The following is a 21,475-nucleotide window of genomic DNA, read 5'->3' on the forward strand; positions in this document are numbered from 1 at the left end:
TTTTTTTAAATTTTCATTTGTTCATAAAATTAGTTACAATCATCTGTTTTAAGTCAAATATGCGTCGTTTTGTTCGATGACTTGTTCCCAACGAGATGCCAACTTCATAATACCCCTGTTATAGAAGCTCGCTTCCTTATTGGCAAAAAAACTCGGATGGCCAATTTTCACAGGCCTCTTTTGTGGCTAACTTCTGACTACCTAGCTCGTTCGCCATGGACAAAAACATGTGGTAGTCACTTGGTGCAAGGTCCGGACTATACGGCGGATGCAAAAGAACCTCACATCCGAGCTCCCGGAGCTTCTGGCGCGTCACCAAAGAAGTGTGTGGCCTGGCGTTGTCCTGATGGAAGACAATGCGGCCTCTGTTTATCACAGATGGCCTCTTCTTCATGAGTGCTATCTTCAAGCGGTCCAGTTGTTGGCAGTACAGGTCCGAATTGAGCGTTTGGCCATAGGGAAGCAGCTCATAATAGATTATTCCTTGACAATCCCACCAAACACACAGCAGAACCTTCCTGGCCGTTGATGAGGGCTTGGCCACCGTCTGAGCCGCTTCAGCGGGCTTCGACCATGACCGTTTGCACTTCACGTTGTCGTAAGTGACCCACTTTTCATCGTCAGTCACCATCCGCTTCAGAAACTGGTCGATTTTGTTGCGATTCAGCAGCGATTCACATGCGTCAACACGGTCAAAGATGTTTTTTTGCGTCAACGTGTGTGGCACCCATACATCGAGCTTCTTTGTGAATCGAAGCTTCTTCAAATGGTTAATAACGGTTTGATGACTTATCCCCAGCTCTTGGCCGATGCTACGGCTGCTACTATGCCGGTCTTTCTCGGCTAATTCAGCGATTTTGTCGCAATTTTCGACGACAGGCCTTCCGGAGCGTGGCGCATCTTCGACGACCTCTACACCAGAACGAAAACGTTGAAACCATCGTTGTGCGGTAGAAATGGAAACTGTATCGGGTCCATAAACTGCACAAATTTTATTGGCAACTTGAGATGCATTTTTGCCTTTGTCATAGTAGTACTGTAAAATATGTCGGTTTTTCTCTTTATTTTGCTACATATTTGCGACACTATAACTCACGAACGACTTAACCAAACAAAACACTGTCAAGGACTATAATATAGCGCGCAAAAATACCTTTCCAACAAGCTATGGTATGACTCGATACAATGAATACAACTAGAACTACGCGCTTACAACGACACCTCGCGGAAATACCGCAGGACTTTTTTGACAGCCTAATATATCGCACTTTTGCATTAAGACTCCTGAAACACTAATATTTACCTTGTTACATTTTTGGATGTAATTTCTCAAGATTGAGACGTTGATTTACAAGTTTAGGCATAATTTTACAATTAGAATGACATACAATCGAATAATGTGTATACATTCCATTTTCCGACAAATATTTCTCAGGTCTTATAGTGTTTGGGTTAAAATTTGATCTAAAAAGTTTAAAAAATACTCAAAATTACAAAAAAAATCTAACTTAAAATCTATAAGAGCTAAAAAATGTTTGTCAGAGAAAAAATGTAGGAAATTGTTGAAGTTTTCTCTGAAAAAATATCAAACGAATTCCCAAAATACACAATAATGTTAGGAGTTAAATATTAGTTTTCCAGGGGTCTTCATGCAAAAATGTCATCTATTGCAAATGATAAGAGATAGATTGTTGACGTCTTTGACAAAAGTCCATATTGTACCATTATCTAAAGTTTTTCCGAATACATTATATCCCTATCTTTTTTTTTCTCTCTATAATAGTGACTTTCAACACATTTCGGCTGGCATCCCTATCTTGACCTTAAACAAAACTAGATTTTGTTGTATTTTTTTCAAAGAAAACATAGAAAAAAATTGTTAGAAATTTATTTTCCATGTGAAAGTGCCCATCTATTTAGTTGCTGAGACGAACCAGCCCAGGAGGCTGAAAGTCTAAAAAATAAAGATTGAAAAAAATAAAAAAAAAATATTTTCAGTTGGGACATTTAGCTTTTTGACATAGAACTACGTCTTTCATTTCTATACTGGGGTGTATGTTCAAAGTTTCGAAAACTAGAGCTGTACACCGGACCAATTAAACGAAATACAGGTCGGACTCGAGTATCCGGAGACTCGATTATCCGTGATTCGATTATGCGGAATTTTAGACTCGATTATCCGGAGTATTTTATTTTTGATTTTCGGAAATTTTGAATAATTTTTATAATAATTCCATACTGATATGGGTATCAAATGAAAGGGCTTGACTAGTAGAACACAGTTATTTATGAAAAATGCGAATTCAAAATGGCGGCCACTACAAAATGGCGGTTTACATATTTTCTCCGAACCCCATCAATATGGGTATGAAATGAAAGGGCTTGACTAGTAGAACACAGTTATTTATGAAAAATGCTCATCCAAGATGGCGGCCACTACAAAATGGTGGATTACATATTTTCTCAGAACCCCATCAATATGGGTATTAAATGAAAGGGCTTGACTAGTAGTTATTTATGAAAAATGCAAATCCAAGATGGCGGCCACTACAAAATGGCGAATTACATATTTTCTCAGAACTCCATCAATATGGGTATCAAATGAAAGGGCTTGACTTGTAGAATACAGTTATTTATGAAAATGCAATTCTAAGATGGCGGCCACTACAAAATGGCGGATTACATATTTTCAGTAATGTATGTAACTTCTTTATATTTTGTTCAAAGCCCATTAATATGAGTATCAAATAAAAGTGCTCGACTGGTACAACACAGTAGATCATGAAAAATCCAAATCCAAGATGAACGCTGTTTCCAAATAAACAATTAATATTTAATGGAACCATTCAGCTTGCCCTGTTTGTATGTATGTTTCAGTGTTTGTAGGGTTGTCCCACATTAATAGAAAATTGACCCCTTTCCTGTTGACTGATTGATCTGGAATTTGGAACATACTTTTAATTTTACTGTCATTATAAAACTGCGTGTTCCATGTTCATGAAAAATTTAATATGGCCGCCGCTAAAAAATGGCTGAATGGCTTGACTTGGAGAATACACTACACTATGAATAACATACATTCAAAAAGATCGCCGCCATAAAATGGTCGACTATGTATTTTTGCAATCCCCTTAATATTGGTATCAAATGAAATGATTTGACTAATAGAATACAAAAAAACATCGAAAGATTACAAAGAGAGTCAGGTCAGAAACAAAAATTGAATAAACATAAATTTTTTGAATGGTTTTAATGTAGAGAAGTATACTAATGATACAGATAATTTACTAAAAAACTAGAAAAAAAGTAAGTAAAAAAAAACTTTTTAAGTTAAACGGTTTGATGTATTAAGAGCTAGAAAATAATAGCAAGTAGCAGTTAGTAGTTATCATATCCGTTCCTTCATTGGTCTAGGGCAATGATGAGACTAAAACAAAATCGTGGGGTATATGATGAAACAACTAAATGTGGATAATGCAAACCCAACTTTTATTTCTTACCTAATTTTCTTCGGAATATTTTCATGATGTACTGTATCCTATTAGTCAAATCATTTCATTTGATACCAATATTGAGGGGATTGCAAAAAATACATAGCCGACCATTTGGTGGCGGCGACCTTTTTGAATTTATGTTGTTTATTATGGTTCGTATTCTCCATATCAAGTCATTCAGTCAGTTTTAGCGATGGCGAACTTTTCAAGATCATGGAATGCGTAGTATGATAATGACAGTAGAATTAAAGGTGTCTTCCAGATTTCAGATCAATCAGTCAACAGGAACACGTTCAATTTTCTATTTGTTACGAATTACTTTCTGGTGCGGTTCCAAAAGGGAACGCAGCCTAAATCCCTTGACCTTATCTATGACCGTGCAGGGGTGGGCACGAAAGGCCTCTTTTGGGTCCTCGGGTCTCAGGGTCGTCGTGTGAGTTGTGTGGGAAAGCTTTCGGATTTGGGTAGCGAGAAGAAGTAATTTACAGGTTAACAAACAATGTTTATTCCCTTACGGATTCTTCTTTTTTGGTAATGGTCGTCTACTCGGGTTGGTGGCAGGTACTGGCGGGTGGTGATCGGCTACGGCGTCGTCGGGAATGGTATCGGCGAGATGGCGGTTGGCAACGGCGAACGGCCGACTGGTATGACGAGGTGATTTCCCCGGATCTTGGCTTCGGTGGAAGGTAGCAACCTCCGTGTCGTCCTTAACGATGAACGAGTGGAGCGTGACGGGCAACTCGTGACAACTGGCCTGCGTAGCTCCTTTACGGTGAGCCGTACCAGCACGGGGCTGATGGGGGCGAGGCAGGCACACTCTTATCGCTGGTCCTTGATGCTTAGCTGGACACCTCTGCGGCCAGCGACCAGGGCTTTTCCAGCCGGTTTCACCGCTCAATAAATCGGTTGACAAAACGTGGTATTATCACAACGAAAACTTTTATAAAAACTTGATCACTTCGATCGATGTGTACGCTTCCGCGGTCGAAAGCCAAGAGAGAGCAATTCTTTTCCAATTCCTTTCTCGAACTTCCTTCTTTTCTTCTTCCCGAATTCGTCCGTTCCAACCATTTCACTTTCCTACCATTTCAACTTGTCATCCAGTCCTATCCATCGATGCCATCTAGTGGTTATTCTCACCCAGCCAACCACAATGACGGAGATTAAAATTTAATAGGGGCTTCCCGTTCGTTTGGGGATCCACACTTTTTGTTGTCGTCGATAATTGTTTGTCACCTTTGACCACCTCTCCCGTAAACCAAATTGTAAAAACCAGATTTTCGTCAGTTTTTTGATTGAGATTGTGAATTGTAACTATCATGGTTACATATTAATGTGGGACAACCCTACACACATTCAAACATACATACAAACAGGTCAAGCTGAATGAAACCATTTAAAAAGTAATTAGTTGTTTGGGGACTGCGGCCATCTTGGAATTGGATTTTTCACTATCTGCTATGTTCTACTAGTCGAGAACTTCATTTTAATACCCATATTGAAAAGGTTTTGAAAAAAATATATATGGTGCCATTTTGTGGTGGCGGCCATTTTGGATGTGCATTTTTCATAAATAACTGTGTTCTATTGGTCAAGCCCTTTCATTCGATACCCATATTGATGAGGTTTTGGGAAAACCCATATTGATGGGGTTTTGAGAACATATGTAATCCGCCATTTTGTAGTGGCCGCCATCTTGGGTTTTCAAGACTATCGAATACGCAGTTTTATAGTGACACCAGAGATAAAGATGTGTTCCAAATTTTAAATCAATCGGTCAACAGGAAGGGGATTAAATTACTTTTAATGTGGTACAGCGCTTCATATAAAGTTACAAAGTTACAAAGTTACAAAGTCACAAACATACAAACGGGTCAACCTGGATAAAACCGTTGAATAAAAAAGTGCAAATCATAATTATAATACGTTTATCGAGAGAAAAATTTTTTATGACTCGATTATCCGGAGGATTCGATTATCCGGAGTGAAAAAAAAATCAATACTCCGGATAATCAAGTCCGACCTGTAGTATGATAACCACTTCATCCGAAAGATAAAATGTTTACGCGTTATATGCTCGTTAAAAATATATGCAATAACCTAAAAATTGCTTTGAAAACAGGTAATCAAACAAATCTGTATATAAGCTGACTGCAAGATTAATGTGGCGAAGCTAACTTCGTTCATCAAGAGAGCGCTGATGAACGGTGTCACCATTAAGAGCCTGTTTGTGCAAACGAAGGGCACTGGTGCGTCGTGTTCGTTCAAGCATCTACTGCTACCGGAAAGAAGAAAACAACAACCGCTACTCCAAAAAATAAAACTCAAACTTGCTGGTGTGAAGAAGACAACCAACGGCTGCCCGAAAGCAAAAGTCAACTAAATTCTAAGAAATCGCTGCACACTGCGAAAAAAGCTAAACATGATCACGCACAACACGAGAGATTTTGTTGTGTTTTCAGCAAATCAAATTCATCAAATATCGAAAAGTTCTTCTCAGAATTCGAAATTTCCTTTAATTTTTCAAATACTATGATCAAATGCATTATTTTTGTAATTTCTTCAATCAAGTGCGATGAACGTAAAATTACGTCTTTCGGAATCTTTTTTGGGGGAACAAAATAAATCTTTAGAAAGACAATTCACTCCCGCTCGACGCTCGCCGAGCGTCTCGATTATTTCTAAAACGGGAAGTGGGTGTTTTGAGGAAGGGCAGAGTGAGCGCGAAATTCATGTAGACTGATTGGAAGTGACAGATATTTTGTCTATTGGAAATGGTATACAAATTATATCACACACAAAAGGAAAGAGTTTGAGAGTTAGTGACGAGCAATGTATTATGTACAGGCCAACCTTTTTTTTGTCCGGGGGATAGGGACCGCACAAAAAAGTCGCATAAAGAAAATCGTGCAAAACTTCACCAGCAGCTTCAAAAAATCGTGTTCGATACAAATTTTGAAAAAAACTTTTTTTGTGCGATAGATAGGGACCGCATAAAAAAAGATTCCCCCCAAGAAAGTAACTCAAATCCACGCCATTCACCGTTCAATTTCATTTTTGTTTTCGCACTGAAATGCATATAAACCATCGAAAAAAACTAAATGGACGATAACTTCGTCAATTATGCTTCTTTTCATACACCGCACAAAAAAAATTCGCGCAAAAACAGGTTTTACTGTATAGGGCAAACATGAGAAAGCGGAGAATAAATTTTGCACCAGTTTGCGTTATTGCTTCTTCTGCTGAATATTTGCCTTCGCTACATACAAGTTGTTCGACGACGTTGTGCACAAAGCCGGCCTGCTTTGCTAGCAGTGTCATGCATCACCCGCATATTAATCATGACTGAGATGAAATTTCAAGCAGGTACCAATATTTATAGATTTTTGTGATTCAATTATTTGTTGTTGTTGTTGTTGTCTTGAATTATAGAGACTTCAAACATCTACAGTTCATACGACTCTATCAATAGTTTTGCTTGCAAGGCATATAACTCGTAGACATTTTATCTTTCGAATGAACGATTTCGTGCAGTCGACAAAGAGATATTGAGGCTCAAAATCTAGTGCCTCCAACGTGACGCTCTCGTTTTTAATCTGTTTCCCAAAAATTCATTCATCCGTTCATTGAGAATTGATTTAGATGCAACATCGAGCAAATGTGATCACTAATCCAACGACAGTCCTGCGTCAATCTTGTGGTTATACCACATATATAACCCACTTTCTGTTTTTTGGGAAATGTTAAATTAATAAAAACATTGCGCTTTTGCGTGTGGCATTTATACCCCTGAGCAGTGTTGCCACACGTACAGATTTATCTGGAAAGGTACAGATTTTTTCATTATTTTTGGTACAGATTCTGTACGGTACAGAGTACAGACTTTCGTCAAAAAGTACAGATTGGTACAGTTTTTTTCCACGTGTGAAATCTCTTACATTCGAACAAAGCAACATTAAGGTACATGACGGCTTTTACGCCGCAGTATGACTTGGTGCTGCAGATCATGATGCATTTACAATGTAATGATTGATCAGTCAGGACGGAATTCCTCACAAGGAGCGTCTGAAAGGATTCGCGTCGGACGGTGTGACGTATGTTTTGCCTCAGATCAACTGATTTGTTTGTTCCAATTTGAAAAACCTGAATTCACGATGCTATATGAAGAGCTGAAAGATTTTTATTTGATCACTAGCTGACCCAGTAAACTTCGTCCCGCCCAAAATTTATTTTTCGTTATCACATCCATGTTTTCTTATTAAGCGCTGTTCATGGGTCCAATCGCAGAATTGTTCATTTATTGAAAAAAAAAAACATTTAACTATAAAAGTCCTAGTACTTCTACCAAAGCTCGTCATTATAATAACAGATTATTTTCAGACACAATTCTCGTTCAAGATTTTTCAACCACTTGCAAATAACATGTTTCTAATAAATATTTAATATGATACTACTAAATGTTTGATACAGAAAATATGGTACAATAAAGACAGCCCTAAATCAGACGATTCATCTCTAAAGTTTTGCTCTTATCAAAACATTCGGCGATCCATTTTTATTTATATAGATAGAAGACGATATTGGAGTGCATTTTATCACATTAAAATCCATTTCCGAACGAAGATCAATTTCAAATGGACTAAAAACGCTTGTCAATATGTGATAGTAGAACATATGCGAATTGAATTTTTCCATTTTCCTTCAGAGTTTTCCGATAATTTTCAATTGTCTTGTTTGGTTGAAACCTCCTATCCATTCCAGAGGAGGGAGGGGAAATCGTAGAAAAATATCTCATACATAAAAATCCTCACATCCCAAATTTGGCTCCATTTGCTGGATCAGTTCTCGAGTTATGCAGAAGTATGTGTTTCATTTGTATGGCAGTCCCCATGCCCTTAGATATAGGTGTGTCGAATCACCATAGAAACATTTATTGCCTCCTAAAACCTCCATATACCAAATTTGGTTCCTTTTGCTTGACTAGTTCTTGAGTTATGCAGAAATTTGTGTTTCATTTGTATGGCAGCTCCCCACTAAGAGAGAAGGAAAGGGGTATCTAACCACCATAGAAATGTTTCTTGCTCCCTAAAACCTCCACATGTGTCGGAGGAGGAGTGTCGAACCACCATAGAAACGTTTATCGATCTCTAAAATCTCTAATACCAAGTTTGATTCCATTTGCTTGATTAGTTCTCGAGTTATTCAGACCACCCCCCTGTAGAGAGGGAGTGTCTAACCACCTTAGAAACATTTATTGCCTCCTAAAACTTCAACATGCCAAATTGGCTCTATTTGCTTGATTAGTTCTTGAGTTATGCAGAAATTTATGCTTCATTTGTATGGCAGCCCCCCCCCATTCCTTAATAGAGAGAGGGGAGGAGTGTCCTAGAAACATTTATTGCCTCCTAAAACCTCCACATGCCAAATTTGGCTCTATTTGCTTGATTTGTTCTTGAGTTATGCAGAAATGTTTTTTCGAGGCCGCTAAAAATCGTCCTAATCGCAGACAGAACAGATTCCCGACAGAACAGATTCGCAGACAGAACAGATATGGTTCATTTGTATGGCAGAAATCAGGATCGCAACCTCAATCGCTGACATGAAATTTTAAATCCAAAAACTTTATAACTGTGAACTGGAATGAAAATTCTGATCACTAGAACTCGGAATTGAAATCTGAAATCTGTGACTTATTATTTATGTGACTTATTATTTATCGTACCATAACTAGTGTTATCAATAATCTATCATTTCCATATCTTTCCCCACTCCCAGGGTGCCGTTTCACATCTCTGCCAGATGGTGAACAAACAAATCTACCAGCTGATAGATTTTGCTAGGCGAATGCCTAACTTTACCAACCTCCATCGGGACGATCAAGTGATGCTGCTGCGGTGCGGCTGGAATGAGATGCTAATTGCTGCGGTCGCCTGGAGGAGTATGGAGGTGGGTACCTTACGCGTGTGATCCTATTCGAGGTACTCATTGCTTACACTTTTTAGTATATCGAAACCGAACGTTCGCAGGATGGCAGTCGGGTATCGGTTAGGCAGCCGCAATTGATGTGTCTAGGTCCAAATTTTACCCTGCATCGAAATAGTGCCCAGCAGGCTGGGGTGGATACGCTGTTCGATCGTATCCTTTGCGAGCTCGGTATCAAAATGAAGAGACTGGACGTAACACGAGCGGAGCTCGGCGTTCTGAAGGGCATTATACTGTTCAATCCTGGTAAGTACTCTCGTCGTGATTCACATTCAGAATGTTATACCTAGCATTGAACCGATTCTTCATAACATTGCTAGACATCCGAGGGTTGAAAAGTCAAAAAGAAATCGACCACATGCGGGAGAAAATCTACGCCTGCCTGGACGAGTACTGCAAGCAGCAGCATCCTTCCGAGGAGGGTAGGTTCGCGCAGCTGCTGCTGAGGCTACCTGCGCTGCGTTCGATCAGTCTCAAGTGTCTCGACCATCTGAACTTCATCCGATTGCTCAGTGACAAACATTTGGACAACTTCATTGTCGAAATGTTGGACACACCGATGTAAGTAGTTGAAAGAACCGAGACACAGACAGAATGTTATAGATTATGTCCCCCATCCTCATCACATTGTTTTTTTTTATGTTTCGTCACTATTGTTAGGATATAGTTTCTACCTGCTGTAGAAAAAAAGCTTTGAAATTAGGAATCATTTTATTTCACGAATTGAGAAAAAAAAAGATCAACTAAACGATACTATGAAGTTTTAAGCAAATTGTAGGACACAGTAATTTATGAACGATTAATGATTATAAGATTATATTATATAAATTAATATAAATAATGAAAAAAGGTGCAAATAGATTTTGTGAAAAATCTAAAAAATATTATTTATAAAAACTCTGTTAGAATGCAGAAATATGAGACGAAAGTTTAATATTATTCGCAAATATATGAATATAGAAAATCAGAGACCTACGGCCGAAAATCTGATTACACGAGAGAAAGTCCCTTATACTAATTTGTTTTCAACGCTCAAAATATATAATCTAGAACCTGAACGCGCAATCCAATTCTGAAAAATCTGTAGAATGAAGGCCCGATCATGAACGTCACTTCACGGTGAAAACGAAATTGATTATATGCACTTCATTTCGTTTTAACCGTGAAGTGACGTTCGTGGTCAGGCCCTCACTGTTCCAAACCATTGGGTTTCATCCAATCTGTTATTCTGCGTTCAGAGGCAAATGAACATCCCCTACTTATTGCATATTGTGTACGATTCTGGAACATTTACCCGAAATTCATTCGTGAATTCGAGTGAATGTTATATTCTGGTTAACGAAATTCGGGTATTTGTCACTTTCGGCTAAATGTGTTTCGGGTAAATGGTATATAATAACCATTGCATTATTTTTTTTTTTGAATAAATCATTAATTTTCATTAAACATCAACCTGGCTGAAGGTCCCTTAGACAATCCTGTTCTAAACGGCTTGACAAATCAATTAAATCTAAGGTCAGAATATAGCATCGAAAGACACTATATGTGTGGGTTTTATAAGTCCTTTTTCAGTGATTTTGGATAAACTTGAAGATAAACTTCGTAGAAAATGGCCTACAGTATTCCAGAATGGAACATTGAGGGTCGTGATCATACAGAGCCGAATGTGAATCGTGTACATGTTACACGTATCTATAATTAGCACATTACACAGTTGCCATTTTTCGGCGTAAGAGTATTCCTTCTATATCATTGCATATGCTACATTTACACGGTAGCCATTTAGGCGTAAGACTATTCCTTCTGTTCTTCCATTGTCCAGTTAGACCAGATAGCGAAAACAGTTGATGTGATCATTCATTAACTTTCTAACGTTCTAAAAACAGCAACCTAGATAACTTTTCATGTCTTTAGAAAGCACCAAACACCAAACTGTAGTTTAATTTATTAGCTAGCACTTACCATCAATTCAATTCAAATATGTATAACTTTATTGAGCAATAATACTAGAAGAACACACATTGTGATATAGGAAAACAAAAAACCATTTTATAACACCACCTACAGGAATAAAAATGCAGGTTTTGGCCAATGTTTCCGTTTGACGATTTTTTACAATTTTCCGTCATTTTCCCGAAAATCGAAGTTTGGAAAAAAAAATTCTTCAAGATTGGGGTTTCTCTAGCGCGTGATACTTTTTAATGGCTTTTGACAAAAAATTATGTTTACAGCTGTTTACATGAGTTTATTAATCATTCTTAGTGTAAATGTTACTCTCCAGTGAAAAACTGTGCGTTTCCTTTTATGCACATGTTCATGGAGACGAATGGCGGTGTGAAACCAGTCTGGTAGATTGTAGGGGAAGGGTGGTAAAGATGGACACCTTAAGAAAACGTTGATTTTTTTCATGAATTTTACGAAAAATACATAGCTATCTCACACAAATTGATAGTCTAGTTCTCTTTTTATAATAAAATTTGTCTTTGAGGCAGACATTTTGCAAAATGAAGTCCGGCATTTTTGAAAAAATAAGATTGAGTCGGGAAAGACGGACATTTGGCAGGAAAGATGGAAAGGTGGGGTGGGAAAGATGGACACTAACTGAAAATTCAAGCTTATGTACTCGATAAGTTTTGAAGGTCTTCATGTAAGCCTTAAAAACGATCGAACAACAAGGGCCTAGAAGGGCTTGTAATTTTTCTCATTTTTTCATGTCTAAAATAGCTTCCGGCATTCGGATTACGTTTTAAAAACCTCTCTGCTGATTCGTCTATGATATCTGGTTGCACTTACAAACGTAGTTAGTGGGCATCTATTAAGAAAAAAAGGAGAAGATAATCAAACTGTTTTTAAAACAAGAGTTTTGTCTCTAGCCGGTGGAGTGTCCGTCTTACCCGACTTGATTAGAATTTTATTTTCATCAATATTCCTGGAGTAAAAATGAGAAAACTTCACCACTGATTCGATAAACTGGAAGAGAAAAGATGGTAAAACACTCACGTAACGAAAAATACCCCAAAAAATTGCTCGATAACAATGAGAACCATATGAAAATTTACATCGAGCTGCTCTTTGTAGATTAAAGGGTGTGTCACATCAAATTGCATCACGGAAAAAACGCTGTAGAAATTAAATTTTTAGGAATTATATCTTCAGCTTTCGCTTTAAAATCAGATAAGAGTGTATAGATCACGTTGGCCATGCTTCACTGTCAATTTTTCGTAAATTTGGAAAAATGTCGTCGAACGAAAAAGAGCGTCGTGAATTAATCCTGTGCACTCATTTCGAGAATCCGGAGTTGTCACATCGGGACATCGGTAAGATGCTGGGAATCGTCCAATCCACGGTCAGCAGAGTACTAAAACGATACTTCGAGAACCTAACCATCGACCGGAAAGTGAAGAACGGCAAAAATGGATGCTCCGTCAGTGAAAAAGATCACAAACGCGTAGTTAAGCAGTTTAGACGTGATCCGAGAAGTTCGGTCCGGGATGTCGCCAATAAGCTGAATTTGTCAAGTTCATTCGTCCAGCGGACCAAGCAGCGGGAGGGCCTGCGTACATACAAGGTTCAGAAGGCTCCTAACCGCGACGAAAGGCAAAACATGGTGGGGAAGACGCGAGCCCGGAAGCTGTACACCGAAAAGCTGACGAAGCCGCATTGCCTGGTAATGGACGACGAAACCTACGTCAAAGCGGACTTTCGTCAGCTGCCGGGCCTATTGTTCTTCTCCGCAGATGACAAATTCAGCGTTCCGGAGGAGATTCGCAAGCAGAAACTATCCAAGTTTGACAAAAAGTACATGGTGTGGCAAGCGATCTGCTCTTGCGGAAAGCGGAGCGCCCCCTTCGTGATGACCGGCACGGTAAACGGGCAGGTTTACCTTAAGGAGTGCCTACAGAAGCGCTTACTACCACTATTGAAGCAGCACGAGGACCCGACCATCTTCTGGTCGGATCTCGCTTCGTGCCACTATTCAAAGGACGTGTTGGAGTGGTACGAAGCCAACGGAATCACCTTTCGTGCCAAAGGAAATTAACCCGCCCAACGCGCCGGAGCTTCGCCCAATAGAGAAATATTGGGCGATTATGAAGCAGGCCCTCCGGAAGAACCCAAAAGTTGTCAAATCGGAGGCGAACTTCAAGAGAAAATGGATTTCTGTTCAAAAAAAACTACAACCTGACGTTGTACAGAACCTTATGGACGGGGTAAAGAGGAAGGTACGAGCATACGGGCTTGGGCTCAAAGTATGAAAAATGGAAAATGCCAAAAGATGTTTAATAGTTTTTATTTTACTGTCTAAAATTTTCAAAAGGATCGGTCTACTGGGCGAATTTCTACAGCGTTTTTTCCGTGATGCAATTTGATGTGACACACCCTTTACTTTTTTGTTTTTATTTACAATTTTAGCAGAAAGCCAGCTAGGTATACACAGTAAGTGTCAAAGGTATTGATACACTGTATTGCAAGTTTGTACATCATTAAAATTAAATTTTTTTTTTCTCCCTTCGTCACTGTTACTTCCATTTTTGGAAGAATGTTGGGAGTGAGAATTAAACTAGTGACCCTTAGCGTGAGAGGTTTGGTTTTTACCACTACGCCCGATCGCCTCCTCTTCAAATAAAAAAGGAATTTATCAATTATACAGGTGTGTCCGTCTTTCCCGACTCTCCCCTAAATATTACTAGAATATCTGTTTGTGTTTGAACGGATTCTTAGGGTTTTGTTAGATAAAGGAGAAAATAATGTTTTTTTTGTTGGTTTTTTTAACAATTATGTTAATTCTAGTTTTCATCACCAAGCCAATCAGAGAAAAGACAGAGAATTGGCCTTGAATATCGCTCTACAAAGGAAGGATTCAGAACGGACTATATCGTAGACGATTGGACTCATCGGAAATATGGAAAGACTTTTACAAATATTTCAAATATTTCACCATGTGTCACTTGAAGTTACTAGCAAATGACATAGAGACATTCTTATATTCTTTTGCTTATACGTTCCATCCAACAGGCGTGTGACCTATAAAACAATGGGCCCTATCCCGGAAAACAAAACGTCACCAAGCCACAAACAAATCTGTATTCCATGTTTATAATCGTTATTTTATTTATAAACAACTACCAGAGAAAATGGGCATTCCAAAGAAATTATAAACAATTATAAACAAACAAATGTAAAAATTCGTACTGACTAATGGAAATTTTTTTTTTTTTCTTTCTTTATTAAAGAGATTTTCAGCCAAAGGCTGGTTCATCTCTAAACAGACTAACGGAAATTATGAAAGAACACTTTCCCAATCTACCAAATAAAACATTTAACTGACGCTCGTGTACTGAAAAAAAGATATTTTGCTCGACTCGACAGTGACTGGATAAAACGTCATATAGAATAGGGTTCAACTTTTCAACTTATGCGTAACAAAACCATCAAAATTTTTGTATTCGTTATAGTTTACTGAAGGTGATGTACTATTCATCTATGTGAAATTTTTATTTCCGAAAATAGCTGCGTTTAGTGCGCTTTATGGCCTTTTGAAATTATTGGTTGACTTCACAGAAATAATGCTCTCTCCGGTCCCCATTATTGGGGAATACTACAGCCATAAGATCCGACTTTTTTGTGCCACTGCAGGAGAAACTGTAACTTTAACGACTTTAACAATATATAATAAAATAAAGGAGATGATTTTTGGATAGGAAAATTTGATGCGGGGTGAAGTGGACAGTCTGTGGAGTGATTTGGTTTATGTAAAGTAATTGTATCATTTCGAATTCTGCATGAATCTTTTCACTGTTGTTCAAGCATTTTAAAACACTTTTGATGCATTGTTCAAAGAAAAAAGATAAACTTGATGGTCTGCATTGCTCTTTCAAGCTTCTCCTTCTTCCAACGTTGTCTGCCCATCCTTTTTTTGTAATTCCGCGGCATCTGGAATCAATTAGACCAAAGAAAAGTCTCAAACCTGTATGACCAATTCACCCCACAGAAACATGTCCGTGAAACCCACACACCATGCAAAAATTAAAATGCAATTTATTTCATTTATTGTTATCAAACTTACAGTTTCGCTGTACAAAAAAGGTTCCTATTCTGTAGGCGCACAGAACTTTACTGCACGATATACGAAAGTTTGATCAGTGGAAAAAAAACTATTAAGCCACGATTGAGAAACTTACATTTTCTTCCAATCAAAGTGCTTGCTTTGTGAATTTTTACTATTTACGCAGTTGGATTTTTTTTTTGGAGGCCATGTTATTGAAAAAATGTACTTCCTGATTTCTACGAGCCAGCGTTGTGGTCATTCGCCGGTAATCATCTTCTATATAGATAAAAATGGAAAGCCAAATGTGTTGGTAAGCGCAAAACCAGAGGAAGGATGGTCAAATTTGAGCCGGCATTATTTTGTTGTATTTGCTCTGCCCGTAGATCAATGTTATGGCTTAAGCTTCGTGTTCCGTTCATGTGTAGCGAACATGACAATGGATTCTCAGGTGGAAAAAATATTGATGAAAATTTACTTCTCTGGATCAAATCTGTATTCCATGTAACAGAGAAACATGTTATTTGCAAATGAATCAAGAATCTTGAGCGAAAATTGTGTCTGTAAAAAAATTTATATTATAATGACGATTTCTGATAGAAATACTAGATAATTTATAGTAAAAGGAAATTATGAATGGTCAATTAGAAGATCAAACAATGAAGAGTTCTGTGATTAATCAACGTCACTTAGTAAGAAAATGTGAATGATCGAAAGAATTCGTAGCAAAAAATCAATTTTGTGCGGCACGAAGTTTGCCGGGTCAGTTAGTATTCTAATAAAATTGGCGAAGAAGCATTTTTCGAATAAAGCTTGAGTCACTTAGATTCCGGAATCTCAAAATCAGTTGTATCATGGGATTGGTTAAAGGTACAATAAATGTATTCATTTCAAAATGCAGATAATCTTTTCAGAAAGAATATTGAATAAAATATTCCATAACAGTTTTGATGAATATGTGTACTTTTCTTCTGATACTCTCCATGAAAGTTTAGACTCTTTGTTGGTTAACCTCAACGGCTATTTTATTCAACGATCTCTTCATGTTGCAGCATCCCGAGTCACTTTGGCACCCTTCTCCAAATTCCCGCTTGACAATTGCCCAATATTTTTCGATTGGGCGGAATTGGTGGGAAATTGGCAGAATTGCCAATGTAATCGACCCCATTGGCACGGTACCACAGAAGCAACTCTCGACTGTAGCTTGCCAAATCTGGCCGAAACGTCACTGGAATCTTAATAAACGGAAGGAAACTTTTCTGCAAGCACTCTCCTCTATATATTTTCGAGTCCACAGTCCACCTTGGTTTTCTGTCCATAGCTACGAATCCCTTCCCAAATTAAGAACTTCCTGGAAAATTATGAGCGAAAACGAATTTAAATTTACTGGGGACATTTCCTCTGGCAGTGGCTCATAGAATTTCCGACCTGGGGGCTGTCAAAAATCCATCTTCGCATACGTTTCGTCATCATTCAGTATGCATCTTTCGTACTTCGTCGAAACTTTCTTGTTCAACTTTCGCATCTTTTGGCAACATTGCGCATCTTTTGGCCACCAGATTTTGTTTCAGCGTCCTGTTTGGTTGTTTGCAGGCACGGAAATTACGATAACCTTCTCGCATACGGATCCTCCGTATGGTACATTGGTAGGGTTGTGTATTTTGGCGATGTCGCAGTCCGAGACATAATTGTTCTCGATACCTCAGCCTCAGTTTCCGATCGTAATTTCCACTACGACGCGTCCTTTGATCCATAAGAACAACAGTTGTACGTTCACGGAAACGTTTCAGCACATCATACACCTTCGATTTAGCCGCCTTCAGCGATTTCGTGATTTGAGCAGCTGATCACGCTGGATTTTTAATGTGGGTGTCCAGAATCAAATGTCTTCTATCGGCCTTCATCCTATCCTGCACAACTTTTTCAAAACAAAACGGATCAACGTGAAACGTGAAATTTCTACCGTCGAAAGATACATGTTTTCCAGACAATTTGCTGTCAAACGACATTGAGCTTTTTATCAGGAAAGCGCTGATTGACTGAGACTGACAGTTACAAAATATTAAATAAAAAATACATGAGGGGCTCAAAATGAAAGGGATGTAAGTGACATAATCGATTTCTCTACATCGACTCTCTTTGTAGGTCATAGCTTAGCTGCAAACTTACTCTCAGCTATATTTGACAATGTGGAAGATAGATCAGAACCTATCGGATTCTATAGCAAAGTCAAGTTGAAACGTTTTTGCAGTTGAGTTATTGGGCCTGATCACGAACGTCACTTCACGGTGAAAACGAAGCGAATTGAATACAACCTTATTACGACTGTCACCGTGTGTGTAGAATCCAGAAGAGTTCATCCGTCGTGACAACTTAGATGAACTCGGTGTTATTATGAATACCACGATACTGTTATGTCACGGGGAAAAACTGGTATATGTGTCACTTGTGTTTTAGATAGTGAAAGCTAGTCACGCGGAATGGAGTATGTTTTATTTCGTATTTATTTAGCTTTTTGGCTAACATTTTGAATATTGTCTTGTTTTGTTTAAGAAACAAAAGATAAACAAACAGCAATTTACCCGGCTGGTGGCATTTTTAGAACGAAATTCTGACGTATCCAGAGGACGTAAATTTGTTTATTTGGATTCGGTAAACGCGCTATAGGATGTAATTAAAGATTAAAAATGTAGTTCACGTAAGCCCATTGAAACATGGCGAAGGTCTACTTCCGATTGTCCTGAATGAACAGATTTTTTTTGTTTCTATTTTTAGGATTAGTCTAAGAGAGAGTTGCAACACCATAAAATGGCAATGAAGGCCACTGGCCCAAATACGATCATTATGATTGATTATGTATAATATTGATTTGTTGATATTTTGAATATAAAATAATAACTGTAAAGTTTTTCCAACATTGCAGAGCTGTTTTTTTGTAATTCAAACATTCACAATTGGCGGACCAGACCAGAATCAGGACGATAGTTATAACTTTTTACGTTATAGATATTTTCAACGGTATTGTTTTGTAGACATACTTTGAATGAATAGAATATTAAAAAAGTGATAATAAGTTTCAAACAAGGAAAAAATGAGTATCATTGCAAAGCATTCACAAGATACTGTTTTTAAATTCTTCTCTAGTTTTTTCCATAATTTTGATATGAGTCTAAAGAAAATCTGAATCACTTTCCGCTTTTATCAAATTTCTTGAAACCCATCAGATGTTTTCTATGAGGATTATGCTTCTGACCGACGCTGCTGACCAGTTTCTGTTTAAATAATTAAATCAAACCACATGTCCCGTATATCAAATTACACGAGAACGGGAAGGATAAGAGGATTAAACTTCAGAATCCCATATGGGAGTAGCTCAGATTATACTGATCGTGAGGTGGATAAATTTGGGTTTGTTCTGAAATATGGAAGATAATATTATTCATCAAAATTGTAGAAACGGTGCATAAAAAATTATTCTAAATATTTCTCACCATTCAAACGAGTGAGACAGAGCTAAGTACAAGAGTGTGCGAGATTTCGATTATTAAACATAATAGTCATGTTTTATCTCTAGTTCAACAACTACATTATTCCCGAGCAACCAAGTATTCCTCCTCATTTTTGAGCCAGCATTTGATTCAGCAAACTAATCATTGAGGTATAATCGCGAATTTGTCATTCTAAAATATGCGATTAATCAGATGGGATATCATCTCATATGCTGTATTAATTTTACCTACATAACGTTCAAACGTCCGAAATTATGCAACCGACACAACGTTCAAACACCCGACATTATGCAACCAACATGTCTCTTATAAACGGGAATGAACACTTTCACTTCACGGAATTCATTTTTACACGCAACTATCCGTGACAATGATGATAGACACAAAAAGATTAAGTGAAGTGTAAGTGACGTGAAAGCGTGCGTGGCAGTGATGTTCGTGATCAGGCTCATTAACTAAATAAAAAATTGATGAAGAGAAATCGATCGGGTCATTTACACCCCATTCCTTCTGAGTCCCTCATATATGGTTTGATTTCGGATCTATTACAAAACGTGACTACTTTCTAGTCGAATTTCTGACTATTTTCTATTTATACAATAAGTATCTGTGGAAGCTGGGACCAACACTGATATTGGGCCTGATCACGAACCTCACTTCACGGTGAAAACGAAGTGAAATGTATACAACGTTATTACGGCTGTCACCGTGCGTGTAGCATCCGGAAGAGTTCATCCAACAACTGACAACTTCGATGAACTCGGTGTTATTATGAAAATCACGATACTGTCACGTCACGGGGAAAAACAATTAGGGGAAAAGGGGGGAATATGGACCACCTAAGCAAATCGCCTAATATTTCCAAACCAATACGGTCTAAATAAAAAATGTCACATTGTATACTGAGCTACACTTGTTTTCTCTCAATAAATAATGTTTAATCATTATATAAAGCTTCAATCTACCAAATATATCATAAAATAAAAGAGATGATTTTTGACATTAAAATTTGATGTGGGGTGATTTGGTCCAGTGTGTGTTTCATCGAAAAAAAACATACTTATGTTTATGTAAAGTATTTTGGGATAATGTTACAATTAGTAACAATGTTTTAGGATCGATACCAGGTGTCTTAGCCAGATTCCAGAACAGAAAAGTTGGATTGACACCATCTCGAATTCTGCATGAATCTTTTCACTGTTGGTCGTGCATTTTCAAACACTTTTGATGCTTCGTCAAAGAAAATCTGTTCTCAATGGCCTGCGTTGCATTCCAAGCCCCTCCTTCTTCCAACGTTGTCTGTCCATCCTCTTTTTGTAATTCAGAGGCATCTGGAATCAATTAGAACAAAAAAAGTCTCAAATCTGACTCAAACCAAAAAGACCAATTCACCCCACAGAAACGTGTCCATGTCACCCCACACAACACGCAAAAATAAAAATGCAATTAATTTCATTTATTGTTATCAAACTTACAGTTCCGCTACATCAAATTGTTCCTCTTCTGTAGGACAGAACTGTACTGCACGATACATACTGCACGATACATGAAAAGTTTGTTAAATAAGCGGGAAAAACCTTAAAACTACTATCGGAAAACTCACATTTTTTGACGATCAAAGTGCTTGCTGTGTTTATGCTCCCGTTTCCCTCTACTTGTGAAGTTTTACCAAAGGTTGTTTACTTTAGGTACATACGGCTCAACAATAGAAGGAAATGACATTATAAAAAATCCAAGTTGTGCGGTATTTTTTGAGATAAAGGGGTGGTCCAAATCACCCCATATGACCAAATCACCCCGTGTTACCCTATAGTTGTCACTTGTGTTTTAGATGGTAAAAGCTAGTCACGCGGAATGGAGTAAGTTTAATTTCGGATTTATTTAGCTTTTTTGCTAACATTTTGAATCGTTCTTGCTTTTTAAGAAAGAAAAGATAAACAAACATCAATTTACCCGCTTGGTGGCATTTTTAGAACGAAATCCTGACGTATCTTGAGGACGTAAATTTGTTTATCTGGATTCGATAAAGGCGCTATGGGTTGTAATTGAGGACTAAAAATGTATCTCCCGTAGACCGATTGAAACATGGTAAAAAGTCTAATTTCGATTGTCCTAAATGAATAGGATTTTTTTTCTATTTTAAGGATTAAACTAACAGAGAGTTGAAACCCCATAAAATGACAATGGAAGCCACTGGCCCAAAACGATAATTATGATTGATTATGTATAATATTGATTTGTTGATATTTTGAATATAAAATAGTAACTGTAATGTTTTTCCAACATTGCAGAGCTGGTTTATGTAATTCAAACATTCGCAATTGGTGGACAAGACCCGAATCAGGACGATAGTTCCATCGAATAAGGCCATTGTTCTTTTGTTTTTACGTTATAGATATTTTCAACGATATTGTTTTGAAGACATACTTTGAATGAAAGAATATTTA

General features: G+C 37.8%; 1 protein-coding gene across 2 annotated transcripts in view; it reads left to right on the forward strand.

The window, feature by feature from the left end:
- Nucleotides 1-10,416, forward strand: part of LOC129772856 (protein ultraspiracle) — a 124,036-nt gene extending 113,620 nt beyond the window's left edge. For both annotated transcript variants that reach the window (XM_055776372.1, XM_055776371.1), the window contains exons 6-8: nucleotides 9,270-9,440; nucleotides 9,497-9,722; nucleotides 9,797-10,416. In XM_055776372.1, coding sequence (XP_055632347.1) covers nucleotides 9,270-9,440; nucleotides 9,497-9,722; nucleotides 9,797-10,041 — 642 coding nt within the window. In that variant the 3' untranslated portion in view covers nucleotides 10,042-10,416. The remainder of the gene's footprint in view (nucleotides 1-9,269; nucleotides 9,441-9,496; nucleotides 9,723-9,796) is intronic.
- The last annotated feature ends 11,059 nt before the right edge of the window (nucleotides 10,417-21,475 follow it).

The sequence above is a fragment of the Toxorhynchites rutilus genome, chromosome 3 (genome assembly GCF_029784135.1).
Source record: "Toxorhynchites rutilus septentrionalis strain SRP chromosome 3, ASM2978413v1, whole genome shotgun sequence".
Classification (NCBI taxonomy): Eukaryota; Metazoa; Arthropoda; class Insecta; order Diptera; family Culicidae; genus Toxorhynchites; species Toxorhynchites rutilus.